Source organism: Rhinoraja longicauda, chromosome 10 (genome assembly GCF_053455715.1).
Source record: "Rhinoraja longicauda isolate Sanriku21f chromosome 10, sRhiLon1.1, whole genome shotgun sequence".
Taxonomy (NCBI): Eukaryota; Metazoa; Chordata; class Chondrichthyes; order Rajiformes; family Arhynchobatidae; genus Rhinoraja; species Rhinoraja longicauda.
Window position 1 is genome coordinate 19,786,157 of NC_135962.1, and position 17,657 is coordinate 19,803,813.

At 44.4% G+C, this 17,657-nt stretch overlaps 1 protein-coding gene across 20 annotated transcripts in view; it reads left to right on the forward strand.

The window, feature by feature from the left end:
• Positions 1-17,657, forward strand: part of LOC144597249 (gephyrin) — a 414,464-nt gene that overhangs the window by 171,622 nt on the left and 225,185 nt on the right. For all 20 annotated transcript variants that reach the window (XM_078406319.1, XM_078406323.1, XM_078406321.1 and 17 more), the window contains one exon: positions 10,445-10,502. In XM_078406319.1, the coding sequence (XP_078262445.1) occupies positions 10,445-10,502 (58 nt within the window). The remainder of the gene's footprint in view (positions 1-10,444; positions 10,503-17,657) is intronic.

A 17,657-nucleotide genomic window follows, 5' to 3' on the forward strand; every position in this document is an offset into this window, starting at 1 on the left:
CGGTGCATAGACTCACAATGCACAAAAACATAAATTATATATAAATTATATATAAATTATACATACATTACACATTAATTCTGGAAGATGGTGAGAAGAAAACCTCTGCAAAAACAAGACAAGGGAACAAAATTAGAAAATAAGTCCATGGTAGTGCAAGAGGTGCATAATGTTCTATTGCTGAGGTAGGATTCGGGTAGTGCAGGTCAGTTCAGGAAACTCATGGTCATCGGAAAGTAGCTGTTCATTAACATGAAGTTGGCAAGCTTCTGTACCTTCTGCCTCACGGTAGCAGCGAGAAGAGGACACGGGCCGGATGGTGGGGATCCTTGATCATGGCTGCCACCTTCTTGATGCAGCACCTTATATGGATACTTTCAATCATGGGAAGGGCAGTGCCCACAATGGACTGGGCTGTATCCACCACCCTCTGCAACCTCTTGCTTCTTCTTCTTCTTGCGTTTGAGGCAGCAGAAGTTATGTAACGCCCTCCAGGCGCTGTAGCCAATGCAATGTGCTGTTGTCGAGTGCCGTGAGGTCTACCCCTCCACCAGTGGGGCGGAGGACAGCGCAGTCGAAAATGACGTGCTGCACTGTTTGCTGGTCTGCTCCACACACGCAGGCTGCTGATGAACGCAACCCCCAATGATGCATGTTGGTGTTGAACCAGCCGACCCCTGTGCGGAGCCGGTTCAGGGCGACCCACTCTTTGCAGGGCATGTCCGAGCCGGGTGGGGCTGTGGTGTTCGGTGCGACAGTGAATTGAGGAGGTTGCAAAGTCTGTTCCCAGCTGGTTCTCCATGCTCCTAGTATGTTGAAACCGGAGCCACAGGGTCGCTGCGTGACGGGAGAAGGGGCGACGAGATGACAGGCGATGAGGTCCCAGTTGCTGTGAATCCTGGGCGAGGTGGTGCAGAGGATGTTTGGCGTTTCAATGGGGCCTTGCACACCAGCCTATGAGTGAAGAACTCTCTGCGAAGCTTGGCGGGTGCGATACCTGCGAGGTCCGTCGGAGTAGGGCGTAGGCAGCCGATGATGTTCCGCATGGTGTCATTGAGGGTGGCGTCTAGCTTGCTAGTATGAACGCTGCGGCACCATGCTGGGGCAGCGTACTCAGCGGCGCTGTACACGAGTGCAAGAGCACTGGTTCGGAGAGTAGATGTCCTGGCGCCCCATGACGATCCGGCCAAGCATCGCAGGAGGTTGTTCCGTGCCAAGACTTTAGCATGGAAAGCTTCAAGGTGTTGCTTGTAGGTCAGCTGCCGATCAAGTTTCACCCCAAGCTATGTAGGAAATGGGTTGTAGGGTAGGGGTGACCCATTGAGGATAACGGTTAGCTGGCGTTGAGCTTCGTTGTTGTTCAGGTGAAAGGCCGTTGTGGTGGTTTTTGCCACACAGTTTTAGTCTCCAGGTCTTAAGGTAGCCTGCGACAAGTTCCATATCCGCCAAGAGCACATCCTCGACATTTGACCAACTGCTGTCCGAGTATAGTAGGGCCAGGTCATCTGCGTATCCATACTGGCGCGAGGTCGTGCATGGCAGATCGCTGATATAGAGGTTGAAGAGCATGGGGGCCAATACCAAACCTTGGGGGACTCCGTTTCTTAGGCATCGCAGTCGGCTAGATTGTCCGTCACTGGTCTTGAGTACAAAACTGTGGTTGGCAAGGATGTTGGCAAGGAACCGCACTAAATGATGGTCAAGGATGGTGCGGAAGAGCTTCAAGATCAGGCCTGATGCCACACAGTATCATAGGAGGCAGTGAGGTCCACCAGTGTGATGCTGGCCTTGTGACCCTTTTTGAAACTGTCTTCGATGTCATTGGTCAGCTTGACTATTTGATGGGTGGTGCAGCGTCCATGATGAAATCCGGCTTGTTCAGCGGGTAGTTGAGGATCGACGACTGGATCGAGCCGGGCCAGGAGAAGCCGTTCGAGGAGCTGTACGGGACACAGAGGAGTGAGTTGGGCCGATAGTTCCTTGGGTCATCCGCAGGCTTGTTTGGTTTTGGTTGCGCAATGACAGTGGCTTTCCGACAGATCTTCGAAATGGACTGACCAATGAGGCAAGAGGAGTAGAACTCACGGAGCCAGACCAGACATTTAGGACCGTAGTGTTTCAGGAATTCTGGGGGGATGTTATCAGGACCCTGGGCTTTTCCACATTTCAGTTGAATGATGACAGAAGAAAGTTCTGCAGAGGAAAAGGGTGCTGACAGGTGTCCATCAGCGGCTGGAGCTTTCCAAAGATTAATGGTTTCCTGTTTGACAAACGAGTATGGTTCTTGTCCGTGTCTTTGGAGTGGCCATTGGCCAGGAACTGGTGGGCGATGGAGTTGACCGTGACAGGGCAATGCTTTGGGCGGGTACTTCGACCGGTGAGGCGATTGAAGGTCTTTCACGCACCCTACTGGAGAGTGTGAAGTCGATTCATTGGACTGTCTCTTCCCACCGCTTTCTGGGCTTCTTGTCGAGGCCTTTTGTCAGTTCCGAAACCTTGGAGGCAGCCTCTTCGCCAGGTTCAGCGTACAGGAATGCATCGTAGCATGCGCCACACTCTTCGTCCCATGTGGGGATGTACCGGCGATGATAGCCGTGAGGAATGGAACTCTTTGCTGCCCTGATGAGGAGTTTGCAGAGGGCTGAGTAGGCATTGTCCAGATTGGTGGGGGTGGAGGTGGGAAGGCTGTCGATTCAGAAGTCCACCAGACTTGTGAACTGGTCGCACCTGGCCTTGCGGAAATTCCACCTCTTCGCAGGTTTGATTGGGACCGGCTCGATGGGGTTGTCCGGGATAATCAGAGATGGACGATGTTGTGATTTTGGGAAGTGATCCAGGGTGATACGGTGTGGGGATGGTCCATTCAGGTTTGCAAAAGCGAAGTCAGGGTTGGTAGTGGTGTTCCACCTGCCAGAGCGGAAGCTGTCCGGTTGTTTTGGGTCGTACTGGAGTTGAACGCCAGTAGCTGAGGCCCAGCGTCTTGCGTTCCTGTGTTTTGGAATTGCCATACCAGGCCATGATGCGATTCGTCAGGATACTTTCTAAATTGCACCTGTAGAAGTTTGTTGGAGTAGTCGGTAATATGCTAAATCTCTTTAAACTTCTGAGAAAGTAGAGGAACTGGCGCACCTTCATTGTCATGACATTCATGTTATTTTCGAGAGTTGGTGTAAGAGGTAGCATGGCCAAGGCGGCTCTCCACAGTGCAGAGCGTTGGAGAAAATGCCTTGGAGTTGGGGAGCGGGATAGCACTTCACTCTGAGACATCTATTTACATGTCCTCTGTTTGGAGAGGATGGCAAAGGAAGGACAGGTTGTGACTGCTAACTCAATTGATGCTATGACGTCATATCCAAAGCATGTTGCACCGCAGTGTTAAGTGGGCAGCATAATGGTGCAGCGGTAGAGTTGCTGCAGAAAGCACCTGTAGTTAGGATCGAAACCGGGTCTCTGGCAATGTAAGGCAGCCACTCTACCTACCGCTGTCCTATCGTGTGTACATAAATTCCGAGATAATTATTTTTCCATTTCTCAAATTTTTGGGTTATGATTAATGAATTCCATACCCAAGTGGCCACATTGCAGAGGTCACCTGTATTTGGATCACAGTTCCCTATGCAGAACAGACCATCAAAATGAAATCTCTGAGTTAATGACTTTAAGAAGCAGTCTTTTTATCCATTCTAGTATAATGCCCCATCTCTTCCCCCAAAGAACAGCAATGCCATGCCTGAGATATCATCCATGTAATTGTCAAAATTACCAAAGATAAAGGAAGTTGATGATAGACACAAAATACTTCAGTAACTCAGCGGAACAGGCAGCATCTCTGGAGAGGAGGAATGGGTGATGTTTCGGGTCGAGAACCTTAATTTGCAGTCTTTGCAACAATTATGCAAACAAAAGTTGCAGCGTGTACAATTTGGTGAAATTGTTAAACCTTTTTTACCTGTTTAGTTATCAATTTATTGAACCTTAATGTAATTGCCTGGGTTGTAATCAATTTCAAACCACGGAAGCCATGGGGAGGAATAGAGAAGGGAAAATAAAGTTCCTTTCGGACGTCAGATCAATTTATGCAGGCAGGCAGATAAAGTGTTGCATAACACAAAAAGCTAGAGTAACTCAGTGGATCAGACAGCATCTCTGGAGAAAGGGAAGAATAGTCTGAAGAAGGGTCTTGACCCAAAACGTCGCCTATTCCTATTCTCCAGAGATGCTGTCTGGCCCGCTGAGTTACTCCAGCTTTTTGTGTCTATCTTGGGTTTAAACCAGCATCTGCAGTTCCTGCCTACATAAAATGTTGCATGATTTGGATGCAACATTTTACAGCTGATAGTTGAATGTAAAGATTTAAATATTTGCTAAGCTGAAAATTGATGATACACAAGATCTGAGAATAAGGATTAAAATATTGAAGTCAGTTACTTCTTATCGAGTCCAAGACTCGTAGAGCTATACCGCATGTTGTCCGACTCTTTGTTCCAAATGTCTATGTGACCAAGTTGGCTTTATAGACCCATGTGACGATTAATAAGCCTTAGTATTTGTGTGTTGTGTATGACGAAAATGATCACCATCTGATTATATAAAATTAAATTTGTTTTGCATAAGTGGCTCTCAGAAGTCATTCACGAAACCATCTGATTCACCTGTTCGTCCGTTGACCTGACACATATTATGAAAAACATATAAATATGGAGGCAATGGAGCACAATATTCTATTATCTACATGGCACAAGTCAGGAGTATTCCAAATTTGGCCAAATTTGAGGAAGGATATTCTTGCTATTGAGGGCGTGCAGCGTAAGTTTACTAGGTTAATTCCCGGAATAGCGGGACTGTCATATGTTGAAAGACTGGAGCGACTAGGCTTGTATACACTGGAATTTAGAAGGATGAGAGGAGATCTTATCGAAACGTATAAGATTATTAAGGGGTTGGACACGTTAGAGGCAGGAAACATGTTCCCAATGTTGGGGGAGTCAAGAACAAGGGGCCACAGTTTAAGAATAAGGGGTAGGCCATTTAGAACTGAGATGAGGAAAAAGAGAGTTGTGAATCTGTGGAATTCTCTGCCTCAGAAGGCAGTGGAGGCCAATTCTCTGAATGGTTTCAAGAGAGAGCTAGATAGAGCTCTTAAGGATAGCAGTCAGGGGGTATGGGGAGAAGGCAGGAACGGGGTACTGATTGAGAATGATCAGCCATGATCACATTGAATGGCGGTGCTGGCTCGAAGGGCCGAATGGCCTCCTCTTGCACCTATTGTCTATTGAGTATTTGGAGTCCTCTTTATTTGCATGGATGTGTCATGCTCCAAGGTTACTCCTAAAACCCGGCTTCCTCCAGAGCCAAGCTGCTGCTTTGTTGGTATCACAAGCACAACCTCCAACGTAAAAAACAGAAAATGGAATAGCCCACCCAGCCCCTTATGCCTGTGCTACCATTCATTAAGATCAAGGCCGATCCTTTACTTTAGAGTCACTATTCTAAACTAACCCCATATTTCCTAATTCCCTTGATATCTAAAATCTATTGATCTTTGTGTCGATTATACTAAACGACTCCAGTTCTTGGCTCAAAATATTTTTCAGCTGAATCTTTGATAGTTTTAATTTGAGACTGAATCCTCAAGTTCTGCACCCCCTGCCAAGGCAAACCGCAATTCTAAAGTCCTATGGAGAGGCCATACTCAATAACACATCCCTTGAATGAGTGAGTGTGCGAATGAATAAACATGGAAGTTGGAATGCTTGTGATGAAAAGGTACAGGCAAGCAACTCAGTTTAAGGTCAAAACTTTGCTGATCTAGCAAAGATTCAAATTGAGCCTGAGCTGCATTTCGGAAGTCAGATCAAGCCAACGGAGTGAAGTTGCTATGTATACCAGGGTCTAAGACAATGATAGCTTAGCCACATATTAGTTGTTGGAAGGGGTCAAGGAAAGAGTTTTTAGGTCGCGGCCCCACCAATCATTCCATCACTATGCGCAAGAAGCACAAGAAACGCAAGACGCCATTGTATGCTCTGGCTGAACAACCTCTAATCATGTGATATGGACTCGATAAGAAGATGATGTTAGAAAACTTCGGGAATGGTATTAGGACATGGGAGAAGAAATTACTGGGAGAGATCCTCTGGCTTACACAATGGTAGTGGCTAAGAGGAATCTTGGTAGTGTTATGGTAACTGAGGAGATTTAATATATAACATATCATATCATAATAATAATAATAATAATAATACATTTTATTTATATAGCGCTTTTCATATACTCAAAGACGCTTTACAGAGATTTTGAGAACATAGGGAAATTAATAAATAGATAAATAAGTAAATAAATAAATGAACAGAGAAAGGAGACAGAAGGTGAGGTGACCTTCAGTGGTTGAAGGCAGTACTGAACAGGTGAGACTTCAGCGATGTTTTGAATGTGGTGAGTGTGGGGGAGTCTCTAACGGTTTGGGGTAGTGAGTTCCATAGGGTGGGAGCAGCGATGGAGAAAGCCCTGTCCCCCCAGGATCTGAGTTTAGTCCGGATGTGGGGGGATAGGAGATTGGCAGCGGCAGAGCGGAGGGTGCAGGTGGGAGTGTGCCTGTGGAGGAGGTCGGTCAGGTAGGATGGGGCCAGGTTATGGAGGGCTTTGTAGGTTATGAGGAGGATTTTGTACTGGATTCTCTGGGGGATGGGGAGCCAGTGGAGTTTATAAAGGACGGGGGTGATATGGTCACGGATCGAGGTGTGTGTGAGTAGACGGGCAGCGGAGTTTTGAATGTATTGAAGTTTATTGATGATTTTTGAGGGTGCGCCATAGAGGAGGCTGTTGCAGTAGTCCAGACGGGAGGTGATGAAGGCGTGGATGAGGGTTTCTGCAGCTGTGGAGGAGAGGGATGGACGGAGACGGGCAATGTTTTTGAGGTGGAAGAAGGCTGTCTTTGTGATGTGTTTGATGTGTTTGTCGAAGGAGAGGGTTTGATCAAGGATGATTCCAAGATTCCGGATGTGAGGTGAGGTGGATACTGGGAGACCATCAATGTTGAGGATGAAGTTTTGGGTGGATTTGGTGAGCATTTTTGGACCAATGATGATGATTTCAGATTTGTTGCAATTGAGTTTGAGGAAGTTTGATTGAAGCCAAGATTTTATTTCAGTAATGCAGTTTGTCAGTGTAGAGTGTGTGGTGGAGGAGATTGACTTGGTGGAGATGAGGAGCTGGATATCATCGGCGAAGCAGTGGAAGTTGAGACCATGACGGCGGATTAATTGACCAAGGGGGAACAGGTAGAGGATGAAGAGGAGGGGGCCAAGGACTGAGCCTTGGGGGACACCTTGGGGGAAGGGAGCGGTGGGGGATTTACAGTTGTTAATGGAGATGAACTGGTGTCTGTCAGAGAGGTAAGATTTAAACCAGGATAGGGCTGTGCCGGTGATGTTAAGGGAGGTTTCAAGTCGGGTGAGGAGAATGGAGTGATTTATGGTGTCAAAGGCGACGCTGAGGTCAAGTAGGATGAGGATGTTGAGGTTGCCAGCGTCGGAGGAGAGGAGAATGTCGTTTGTGATTTTGAGGAGCGCAGTTTCAGTACAGTGGTTTGAGCGAAATCCAGATTGGAAAGTTTCATACAGGTTATTGGTAGAGAGGTGGTATTTTAGTTGGGAAGCTACAGCACGTTCCAAAACTTTGGACAGAAAGGGTAGGTTGGAGATTGGTCTGAAGTTGTTTGGGGTGTCAGGGTTTAGACCAGGTTTTTTCAGAATGGGGGTGACAGCAGCGATTTTGAGGGATGGCGGGACGATGCCAGTGGACAGGGAGGAGTTTATTGTTGCAGTGATAAGTGGAGAGAGAGCAGGAAGGCAGGCCTTGACAAAGCTGGAGGGGATGGGGTCCAGAGAGCAGGTGGCAGTTTTTATTCCTGTGAAGAGGTCAGAGAGGTCGGTGGTGGAGATTGGGGAGAACTGAGGCAGGGGCTGACAGGATAAGGGGGGGCAGGTGGTTTGAGGGGGAGCAGGTGCGTTGGTGGTTAAGGTGCTGTAGATGTTGTCTATTTTGCTTTGGAAGAATGAAAGGAAAGTGGTGCATTTGTCAACTGTGAATGATTGGGAGATGGTGTCCAGGGGGCTGAGGAGTTTGTTTATTGTAGAGAAGAGTATATCATATCATATACATACGGCCGGAAACAGGCCTTTTCGGCCCTCCAAGTCCGTGCCGCCCAGTGATCCCCGTACATTAACACTATCCTACACCCACTAGGGACAATTTTTAAAAACATTTTTTTACATTTACCCAACCAATTAACCTACATACCTGTACGTCTTTGGAGTGTGGGAGGAAACCGAAGATCTCGGAGTAAACCCACGCAGGTCGTAGAACGTACAAACTCCTTACAGTGCAGCACCCGTAGTCAGGATCGAACCTGAGTCTCCGGCGCTGCATTCGCTGTAAAGCAGCAACTCTACCGCTGCGCTACCGTGCCGCATGGTTTTTTTAGAGTCTGTAGTGCATGCTGCTAACTCACAGCCGATGTCACCTTTACTCAGACTGTGTCTTTCAAGCCACATGCACCACCTTGACACGCAGCTTGTATTTGTATGAAACATTACATTATGCGAGAGTTTGGTAATTTTTATCCATCTCCCATTGTACAAGGTTAACACAAAAACACCAGTTAACAACTGTTAAGGAGGAGTTATTAAAAGGATAATTGTTATGAGCAAGAACGAAACGTCAAATAACTTCCATTAAAAATATTAGTACTTACAAGCATTGTTTGGTTGTGAAATCATTAAGTAAACAAGGACCACTCTCTGTCTGAACAGCAGCTGCCTAACATTCATTTGAGACAGGGCCTGAAAATGACCACCATATACATTCAAATTCTTTGAAATACATGTTCTTTCACATGAGCATGTGTGTTTGTTCTTTTACTGGGACATAGCAAATATGACATGACTGCAGCATTCTTACTGTTAGAAATTTCAGAGGAGTTAGATTTTAGAGATCTCCTTCTTTCGTGTCCATCATCTATGTTTCAAATGTTACATCATTGTCATGGTCCGTCCTTAAAAGAGCGCAAGCTTCCAGCGACAGTCAGTGGGAGCCATCACTTGTACAGTAGACGATGGTGGTAGCAGAATTAGCTCAGGACACTTCCAGTTTTACAGCGCAGAAATGGGCCCTTCGCCCCATATGGTGGTCCACTGGAAGATATATGAACTAATTCTTGTCTTAATAAATCATAAATATAAATGATATGCCAAAATATTGCAACAGAATTTGTTTAATTCAGGAATTTTGGAAGTAATTACAACAGAGAGATCATTTGAAAAGGATTTTGAATTCTCAATTCACAATATCATGAGTATTTTTGAAGTTTTCAGTTTGATTTCAAAACTAAGATTGCTCTCTGGTGCTTATAACATTCAGAGGAGCATTGTACAAGTGTAAAAGAGTCTGGTCAGGTAGTTAAAAGCAGCAGGTGAAAGGCCACTCTCCATCTCCTTTGTTGCTAATTTCCCTAGCTTCTCTCACTTTCACAGGGTCCAACATTGACTCTTCATTCACTCCTTTCTCCATCTCAGGAGACGTTAGCGACCAAAATCTGTTGCAAGCCTGGACTCCCACCTTTTGTCACCCACCTGAATAGCGATCAATAATGTTCAATACTCAGGGTATGGTAGCTTAGTGGTTAAGTTACTGGGCTCGCAAACAGTTTTGGATGGTAGACCTAGAGTCAGTTCAAATCCCTCCATGGCAGTTGGGAATTTTAAATTCATGCAATGGGATTAATCTGGATGTTTTTAAAGGGGGGCACACTGGTACAACTGGTAGAGTTGCTCTCTCACAATGCTTGAAACCTGAATACAAATCTGACCTCTGGTGCTCTCTGTGTGGAGTTTGCACATTCTCCCTGTGACTGCCTGGGTTTCCTTTAGGTGCTCCTGTTTCCTCTCGCAACCCAAAGAGTTTGTAGGTTAATTGGGCTATTAATTGTCCCTAATTTGTACGAAGTGGATGCGAAAGTAGGATAACATAATACAAATGTTATTGGGTGATTGATGATCAGTGTGAACTTGATGGGCCGAAAGGCCTATTCCATGCTGTATCACCCAATCAATAAGTTTAAGGTGAGAGGAAGGAGTTTATGGATCTGAGGAGTAAGTCTTTGACACAGAGCATGATTGAAATTTGGTATGCACCAGAGGGTGATATCAAGTGCAACTACTGCATTTATGGGGCTTTTAGACACATAATTCAAAAGGCAAGGAACAGAAAGATACAGGCCTAATTCTGGTAAGTGGGTTGTAGATAAAAAGGTCAGTTTGAATGTGGTGGGCTGAAGAGCATGATTGTCTTTGACTATGTGACACAAATTTGTAAGTGAGCAGAGACTATCCATAAAGGGTCAAATAACAAAATGTACTAAAACGTCTAAATTTTTCTTTTATAGGTTGGGAGGAACAGTATCTGCATACAAGATAGTACCTGATGAGGTTGATGAAATCAAGGTAGGTGACAATTTTTATTCTGTTTTGTAGGCCTGTTCTGGATTTGACTTTGGTCGATTCTGGCATATTCCAACTTAAGAGACTGGAATAGACTCTAAATATTAGTCAGCATCAACTATTATTTTGCTGCATATTGTGCAGTCCACCGCAAAAGTGGCCGACATTAGTTAATAAGCTGAATAGCAGCTCATTCATTTTCCTTTTTACTTTACTGCATTCAATTTACTGAGGTTTTTAGTAATGTGTTTGACTCTGCAGGTTTACATTTAGTGTTTCATGGACTGTTTTTACATGATAATGGCCCATCGAGGTGTGTCCTTTCAGTTTCTTTACATGGCATTTCAACACTTTCATAAGAAATTTAGTAGCTGTCATTCTTAGGCTTGCACTTGCTGTTTGATACCAATTGCTGCAATATTAGCAAAGATCATATCTGATTATGAAGATATTATTTTATCAAAAGATAACATTGTCAATATGATTCATAGGTTTATGAGTTTTTAAGTCAGAGGAGCAGAATTAGGTCATTGGGCCCATCGAGTCTACTCTGTCATTCAATCATGGCTGATCTATCTTTCCACTCAACCCTATTCCCCTGCCTTCTCCCTGTAACCTTTGACGCCTTTACTAATCAAGAATCTATGGTTGATAACTGGCTAATCTTTGATGCTGAGGTTAATTATTGCATTGTTTTCTAAAGTACTTTGATACGTGACAACCTAAAGAATACATAATTTGGTTTGAACAGTTCAGTAGGGGATGAAGAACATGAAATTCATAAAATCTAAGGCATGGAAGACAATCCTCGAAATTAGCCCCCAAAATGTGTTTATTTTCCTCAATTACCCCTACCTGGATCCCCGGCAGTTCTCTTACCAGACAAAGGTGGGAGTGGAGGACGCCATCATCCACCTGCTCCATAGTTCCTATGCTCACCTGGATAAGCTGGGAAGCACTGTGAGAGTCATGTTCTTTGACTTCTCCAGCACTGCCGTCGCAGCTGCGGCTTGCCTGCAGTCCGTCTGTCTTTTGTGTTTTTTGTTGTTTTTGTCTGAATTGTAGTTTAATATGATGTAGTGTTGTACGTTATGTTTTGGGGGGGTGGGAGGGAACGGGAACTGTAACATTCTCTCTCCAGAACGGAGACGTGACCTTTGTTCTGTGTCGTGTCTCCGTTCCCGTTGCGGCCTACCACCGGACATTCACCTGGGAACACCTGGGGCTCTGGTTCGCAGAGCCCGCGGCGCGGACTCACCACCTGCGGCGCTGGCTGCCTGCGGATGTTGCGGGCGCGGCTGCGACTCGTCTCCGGAGGCTCCGGCGCGGGCCGCGTGGACGTCGGAAGCCCGCAGACCCCTGGGTGGGGGCCGACATCGGGAGCTCCGGCAACGGCAGAGGCAGCGTGTTCGCCCGCCCCGAATCGCGGGGCTTGGGTCGGCCCGCCACGGACCTTTCACCGTCCGGCGCGGCCTGAAATAGGCCGTTGACCTTTCACCGCCCAGCGGCGGCTTCAATATCGGGAGCCCCGACCGCCCCGACGAGGCAAATCCAACAGCCTGACCGCGGGACAAGACGGAAGGGAAGAGAAAAAGACATTTTGGCCTTCCATCACAGTGAGGAGGGACTGGAGGAGACTCACTGTGATGGATGTTTCTTTTTGTTTGGTGTTAGTTGTGATTGTATGTGTTATTGCATTTTTATTGATTAATCTTATTGGTCTTATTGTTCAACTGCGGGTAATGTTTCATTTTACTACACATTTATGTGTATGTAACAAATAAACGACTATTGACTATTGACTATTGACTTTTAAAACCATCCAGCCTGCACTGCTAGGGAGCAAATTGACGAAGATGTGGGTGGATGCTCCATTGGTGTCCTGGATCACAAACTACCTGACTGGCTGATCACAGTATGTCAGGCTACAGAACTGTGTCTTGGACATGGTAGTGAGCAACACAGGGACCCCACAAGGGACGGTCCTCTCACCGTTCCTATTCACCATCAACACCTCGGACTTCAGATACAACTCGGACTCCTGCCACCTGCAGATGTTTTCAGATGACTCTGCAAATGTGGGCTGCATCAGTGAGGGGAGGGAAGCTGAATACAGAAGTGTAGTCAACGACTTTGTTGAGTGGTGTGGGCTGAATCACGTGCAGCTCAACACCGACAAGGCTGAGGAGATAGCAGTGGAATTTAGGAGTAGAGGAATACCCCTGTCCCCGTTTCCATCAAGGGTGTGGATGTGCAGTTTACCAAGGAGTACAAGTACCTTGGAGTTTACCTGGACAGTAAACTGGACTGGTCCAGAAACACTGAGGCACTGTAAAAGAAGGACAGAGCTGTCTGTACTTTCTGAGGAGGCTCAGATCTTTCAACTGCAGTAAGATGCTGCAGATGTTCAATTAATCGGTGGTGGCGCTGTCGTGTGCTGGGGTAGCAGGGCGAAGCCCGTGGACGGCAACAGAATTAACAAGCTCGTCAGGAAGGCTGGCTCTGTCGTGGGGGTGGAGTTGGATTCATGAGAGGTGGTCTTGGAGGGAAGGATGCTCATCATACTGCAGAGCATCTTGGACAATACAGCTCATCCCCTCCATGACACACTGGTCAACCTTCAGCAACCTGCACCTTCAGCAACAGACTGGTTCCACCAAGATGCAGTACAGTACACTGCAGGAGATCCTTTTTCCCTGTGGCTCTCATACTGTACAACTCCTCCCCCTTCTATCGTCGTGAGGTAGACTGACTTCCCTTCCCCCACCCCCCACCCCCTCAAATCTTTGCACATCCCCAATCCTGGACTTTCCACTTGTCACTTTGATTTTGTGTTTCATGTATCTTGTTGTGTTTTATGACTGTTGGCAGACCAATTTCCCTCCCGGGATAAATAAAGTTCTATCGTATTGTATCGTAAGACCTTGCCATCCTTCCCAGTGTATGGTGTACTGAAATGGACATGATACTCCAGCTGCACAATGTTTTCTCTCGAGTGAATGTAAGACATCTTATAAATTACTTAAGTGCACCTGATACTTAGTGACATTTCTAATCTCCATTTTCAGAACAATGAGTTGGTAGTTTATACTTATCACAATTTTTGTTTGAGTATTTAAAAAAATACGAATATGTTTTGGCAACCTTTGTTCATGTATTCACTTTGGGAAAAATACTGGCTGCCATGACTAGCACTGGAAATGAAGGAATACGGTGGAAAATGAGCACAATTAATTCAGTTATTTATCAATTTAAAAAAAGGAATAGGTACAAATTAATGACAAAACTTTGAATCTCGGCAGCTCTTGGAACATTGAGAAATACTGCAGAGTCAGTATATTGCATATATTTTTCTGCTGGTGAAATTAAAGCTGGGTTTTACCAGAATATAATGAATGAAACACTTACTGTTAAGTAGGACCATAATTTGCTGAAAATACATTTGCCTTAGTGACCACAGAATTAAGTTTATCAAAGTTTCATAATTGAGTTGATTTTCACCATTTTCACAAAGCTATTAATGCTTCCATCTTCTAAAGACCAAAGAAAGGAAGATAATTTTGCTTCCACATTAATGGGCTTCTGCACAACCCTAATGCTGATTCTATTGGGGTTTTACATGTTTTTTTTTTGATGTTGATGACTGCCACAATTACACGTAAATTTTTTAAAGGAGATTGTTCCAGGGTATCATATATCAGATATAAGGCAATCTAGCCCTCTAAAGGCTTTGGTGGCAGCTGAATGACAGATTTTCTGGATTATTTAATGTTATTTCTATTAATACAGGGGTATATATTTAATTCATGCTTTTGTTGTTGATCAAGAGCACAAAACATTTTCCAGTGAACCAGAATGAGTTTGAATGGATTGTGGGAAGCTGAGCCCAATCAGTGCAGAAAGAATGTGGTAATGAGACCTTGTTAAATGTCGCAGAGCAAACAAAACAGGGCCGTGATAAGTTTAAAAGGAAATTATGAGTTAGTTCAAAAGGACCGCAGGAATGGAGCCTACTGAGTTTAACAGGACCGTGGGAATGGGGCCCAAAGTGAGTTTGAAGGGAGCATGGGAAATGGGCCCCTGATGGTTTAAAGGTACAAATTTATTCAGATGAGCCAGACGCTGAACAATTAGGTTTTCCAAACAATAACACAATGGATTACTGCATTACTTCAGAAATTAGGATTGACTTCATTGGAATTTCAGGATCTGGCAACTCCTCCTCATTCGGCTGGGAAAGGAAGGTCTTACTTAGAATGAATAGCAAAATTATCAAGAAGATAGGACATTGGCAATTAGTCCCTCAAGCCTGTTTTCTCATTCAAGATTTTGGTGGACGCAAGGCCTCATGTCATTGGAGAATTCAATGTTCATATCGTTGGGTTGGGTTAGGTTGAGTTGGGGGCTGCCATTGTTCCATATTCCTTCAGATTTAGTGGGAGTTTACCAAAAATTGGAGAATTCAGTGTGCATACAGTTGAGTTGGAAGCTACCCAAGTGGAATATGAGGTATTGTTCTACCACCTATATTCCATGCTCTGCCATAATTTATTCCTTTTCTCATCCTTCTCACAGCCTTTTGCCTTCTTCTGAAAGAGTTACAAAAGAAACAGGTCATAAAATGGTTGCCGGCTTCTTCTTGCACATTGTAAATTGCCTAACTAAGCAGAAAAGGTTAAAGCTGTGTCTAACCTTGAGAAGTTCAGCATGTACTTTTACAGAAAAAAAAACTGACCTTTAGTTGGCTTTGCTAAAAAAAATAAGAAGAAGAATTGCATTATTTCAAAACAAAAAACTGACCTACTGATGACTTCTTAATACCGTATATGGACATGCTCTTATTTCTTTCACTACCTTGTATGGGCATGATGTGAGTGGTGCCACCTCATTCACTGATAAGAAAAAGATATAACTATACTGTTTTGTCTTTTGTTTCAGTGAGTGGGACTCGAGGTGAGCTTGGGTGTCTGAAGACACCCAGTGCTGACCTCCCCACTCCCACCTGGCATAATAAAGACTTTACTGTTTTACCACTAATTTTGTTGCATTGTTGTCTGTCTAGAAAAAACGAACTGTAACAGCAAGGCCTCATGTCATTGGAGAATTCAATGTTCATACCGTTGGGTTGGGTTAGGTTGAGTTGGGGGCTGCCATTGTTCCCTATTCCTTTAGATTTAGTGGGAGTTTACCTAAAATTGGAGAATTCAGTGTGCACACAGTTGAGTTGGAAGCTACCCAAGTGGAATATGAGGTATTGTTCCTCCACCTATATTCCTTGCTCGACCATAATTTATTCCTCTTCTCATCCTTCTCATAACTTTTTGTCTTCTTTTCATCACTGACCTTAGTCTACTCATGTGGAAATAACCCCCCACCCACCCCTCACCTATATCCACCTATCACTTGTCAGGCCTGGTCCCACCCTCGCCTATTTTCTCAGCTTTCTCTCCCCCGTTACAATTGGACTGAAGAGGGGCCCTGACCCAAAACATCTCCTTTGCATGTCTTCCAGAGATGCTGCCTAACCACTGAGTTACTCCAGCATTTTGTATATATTTTTTTCTTTGCCGTGTAATTTTCTAATTTTAAACCTGTGCCAATATAAACAGCTTCTTTCTGATTTATGAAAACTCTTTGCAATTTTGACTATTTATGTTAAATCTCTCCTTCGCCCTTTTTTCTAATGAGAATATCCTCATTCCTCTGGTCTGTCTATGTTCCAAGCTTTTCATCTTCGGCACTAGTCTAGTACTTGCTGCATCCTCTCAAGCATTCTCCCTGTGATCACCAGAACTAGAAGCCACTCAAATGGATTGTGGCAATTCATAAAGATATAGAGTAAAGGTTTTCACTTTGTATAAATCTATCTATTAATAAAGTCTAAGCTCTGTATGATTTCATAATTGCATTCTCAATTTATGCTCCAACTTTCCAAGGCTTCTGAATGCAAACACCAAGGTCTCTTGCCATCAGTTTGAAATTGTGCCAATCTTCACCTTTCTTCGTTCTTCCTTCCCATGTTACCACACTCAATAGTTTTTTGCAATATGTCTCCAACTATTTCACTTGTCTGTTGACATCCTCCTGAAATGTCCCTTATTTGTTACAGACCTCTAAACTTTGCTGCCTACTACCTTTCTGAGTTTTATTCCATCATGATCTTTGCACTTAAATTCTCCTTGTCTCCATCCAATTCACTGATGTACGGCAAAAGAGAGCAATGATCCGAGTTCTCTCTAGTGCATAAAAGTACATTCTTTCCTTCATCCTGAAGGGAAAAAAATGGTAGGCAATTTGGCACGTACACCTTCACTGCCCGTTTAACCCCATAACTTTGAATTTTACTCGTCTATTATATGGTCGTTCTGCAGCTTTTTGAAAGTCCATGCATGCAATTGCCTAATAATCCCTTCTTTACTTCACCTGAAAACTAATGTTAGGTTTGTATTTTCATTATGATTTGGCTATGTTTTCTGGGCACTTTACTTACCTTGTTCATATGGAATGGCACAGCAGTAGAGTTGCTGCCTTACAATGCCAGAGACCCGGGTTCGATCATGACTATGGCGGCTGTCTGTACAGAGCTTGTTCATTCTCCCTGCCATCCTGTGGGTTTTATCCGAGTGCTCCAGTTTCCTCTAACATTACAAAGACGTGTAAGTTTGTAGGTTAATTAGCTTCTATGAATTGACCTAGGTGTGTAGTATAGAACATACTGTATGGCTAATCATTGGTCATCATGGACTCAGTGGGCCGAAGGGCCTGTTTCCACGCTGCATCTCTAAACTAAAATAACATCAACAAGATTGGAGCGAAAATAAGCGGATATTGTAACTTCAGTGTGTGAAATCTTGGAAAGTCATTGCCACTGTAAATCGGTCTGATGACTGAAGGAAGATGCAAAAGGTAAGAATAGTGGGATCATAAAATGCTGCCAGTAATTGTGAGTTAGTATATTTTAGTTACATATAATTATTTTGAATTGCAAAGGCTGAGCAATGTGGAAGAGTAGGGAGTTTGTAATAGAACCCACACCAGCTACTACCAGCTTTTATTAAAAAATGCAAGTTTGGATGAATTTTGTATAAAATCACGGTGCATCCAATCTCCCATTCTTGAAGCCTTCTTTTTTCCACCTCTTGCTACATGGGGTCCTGA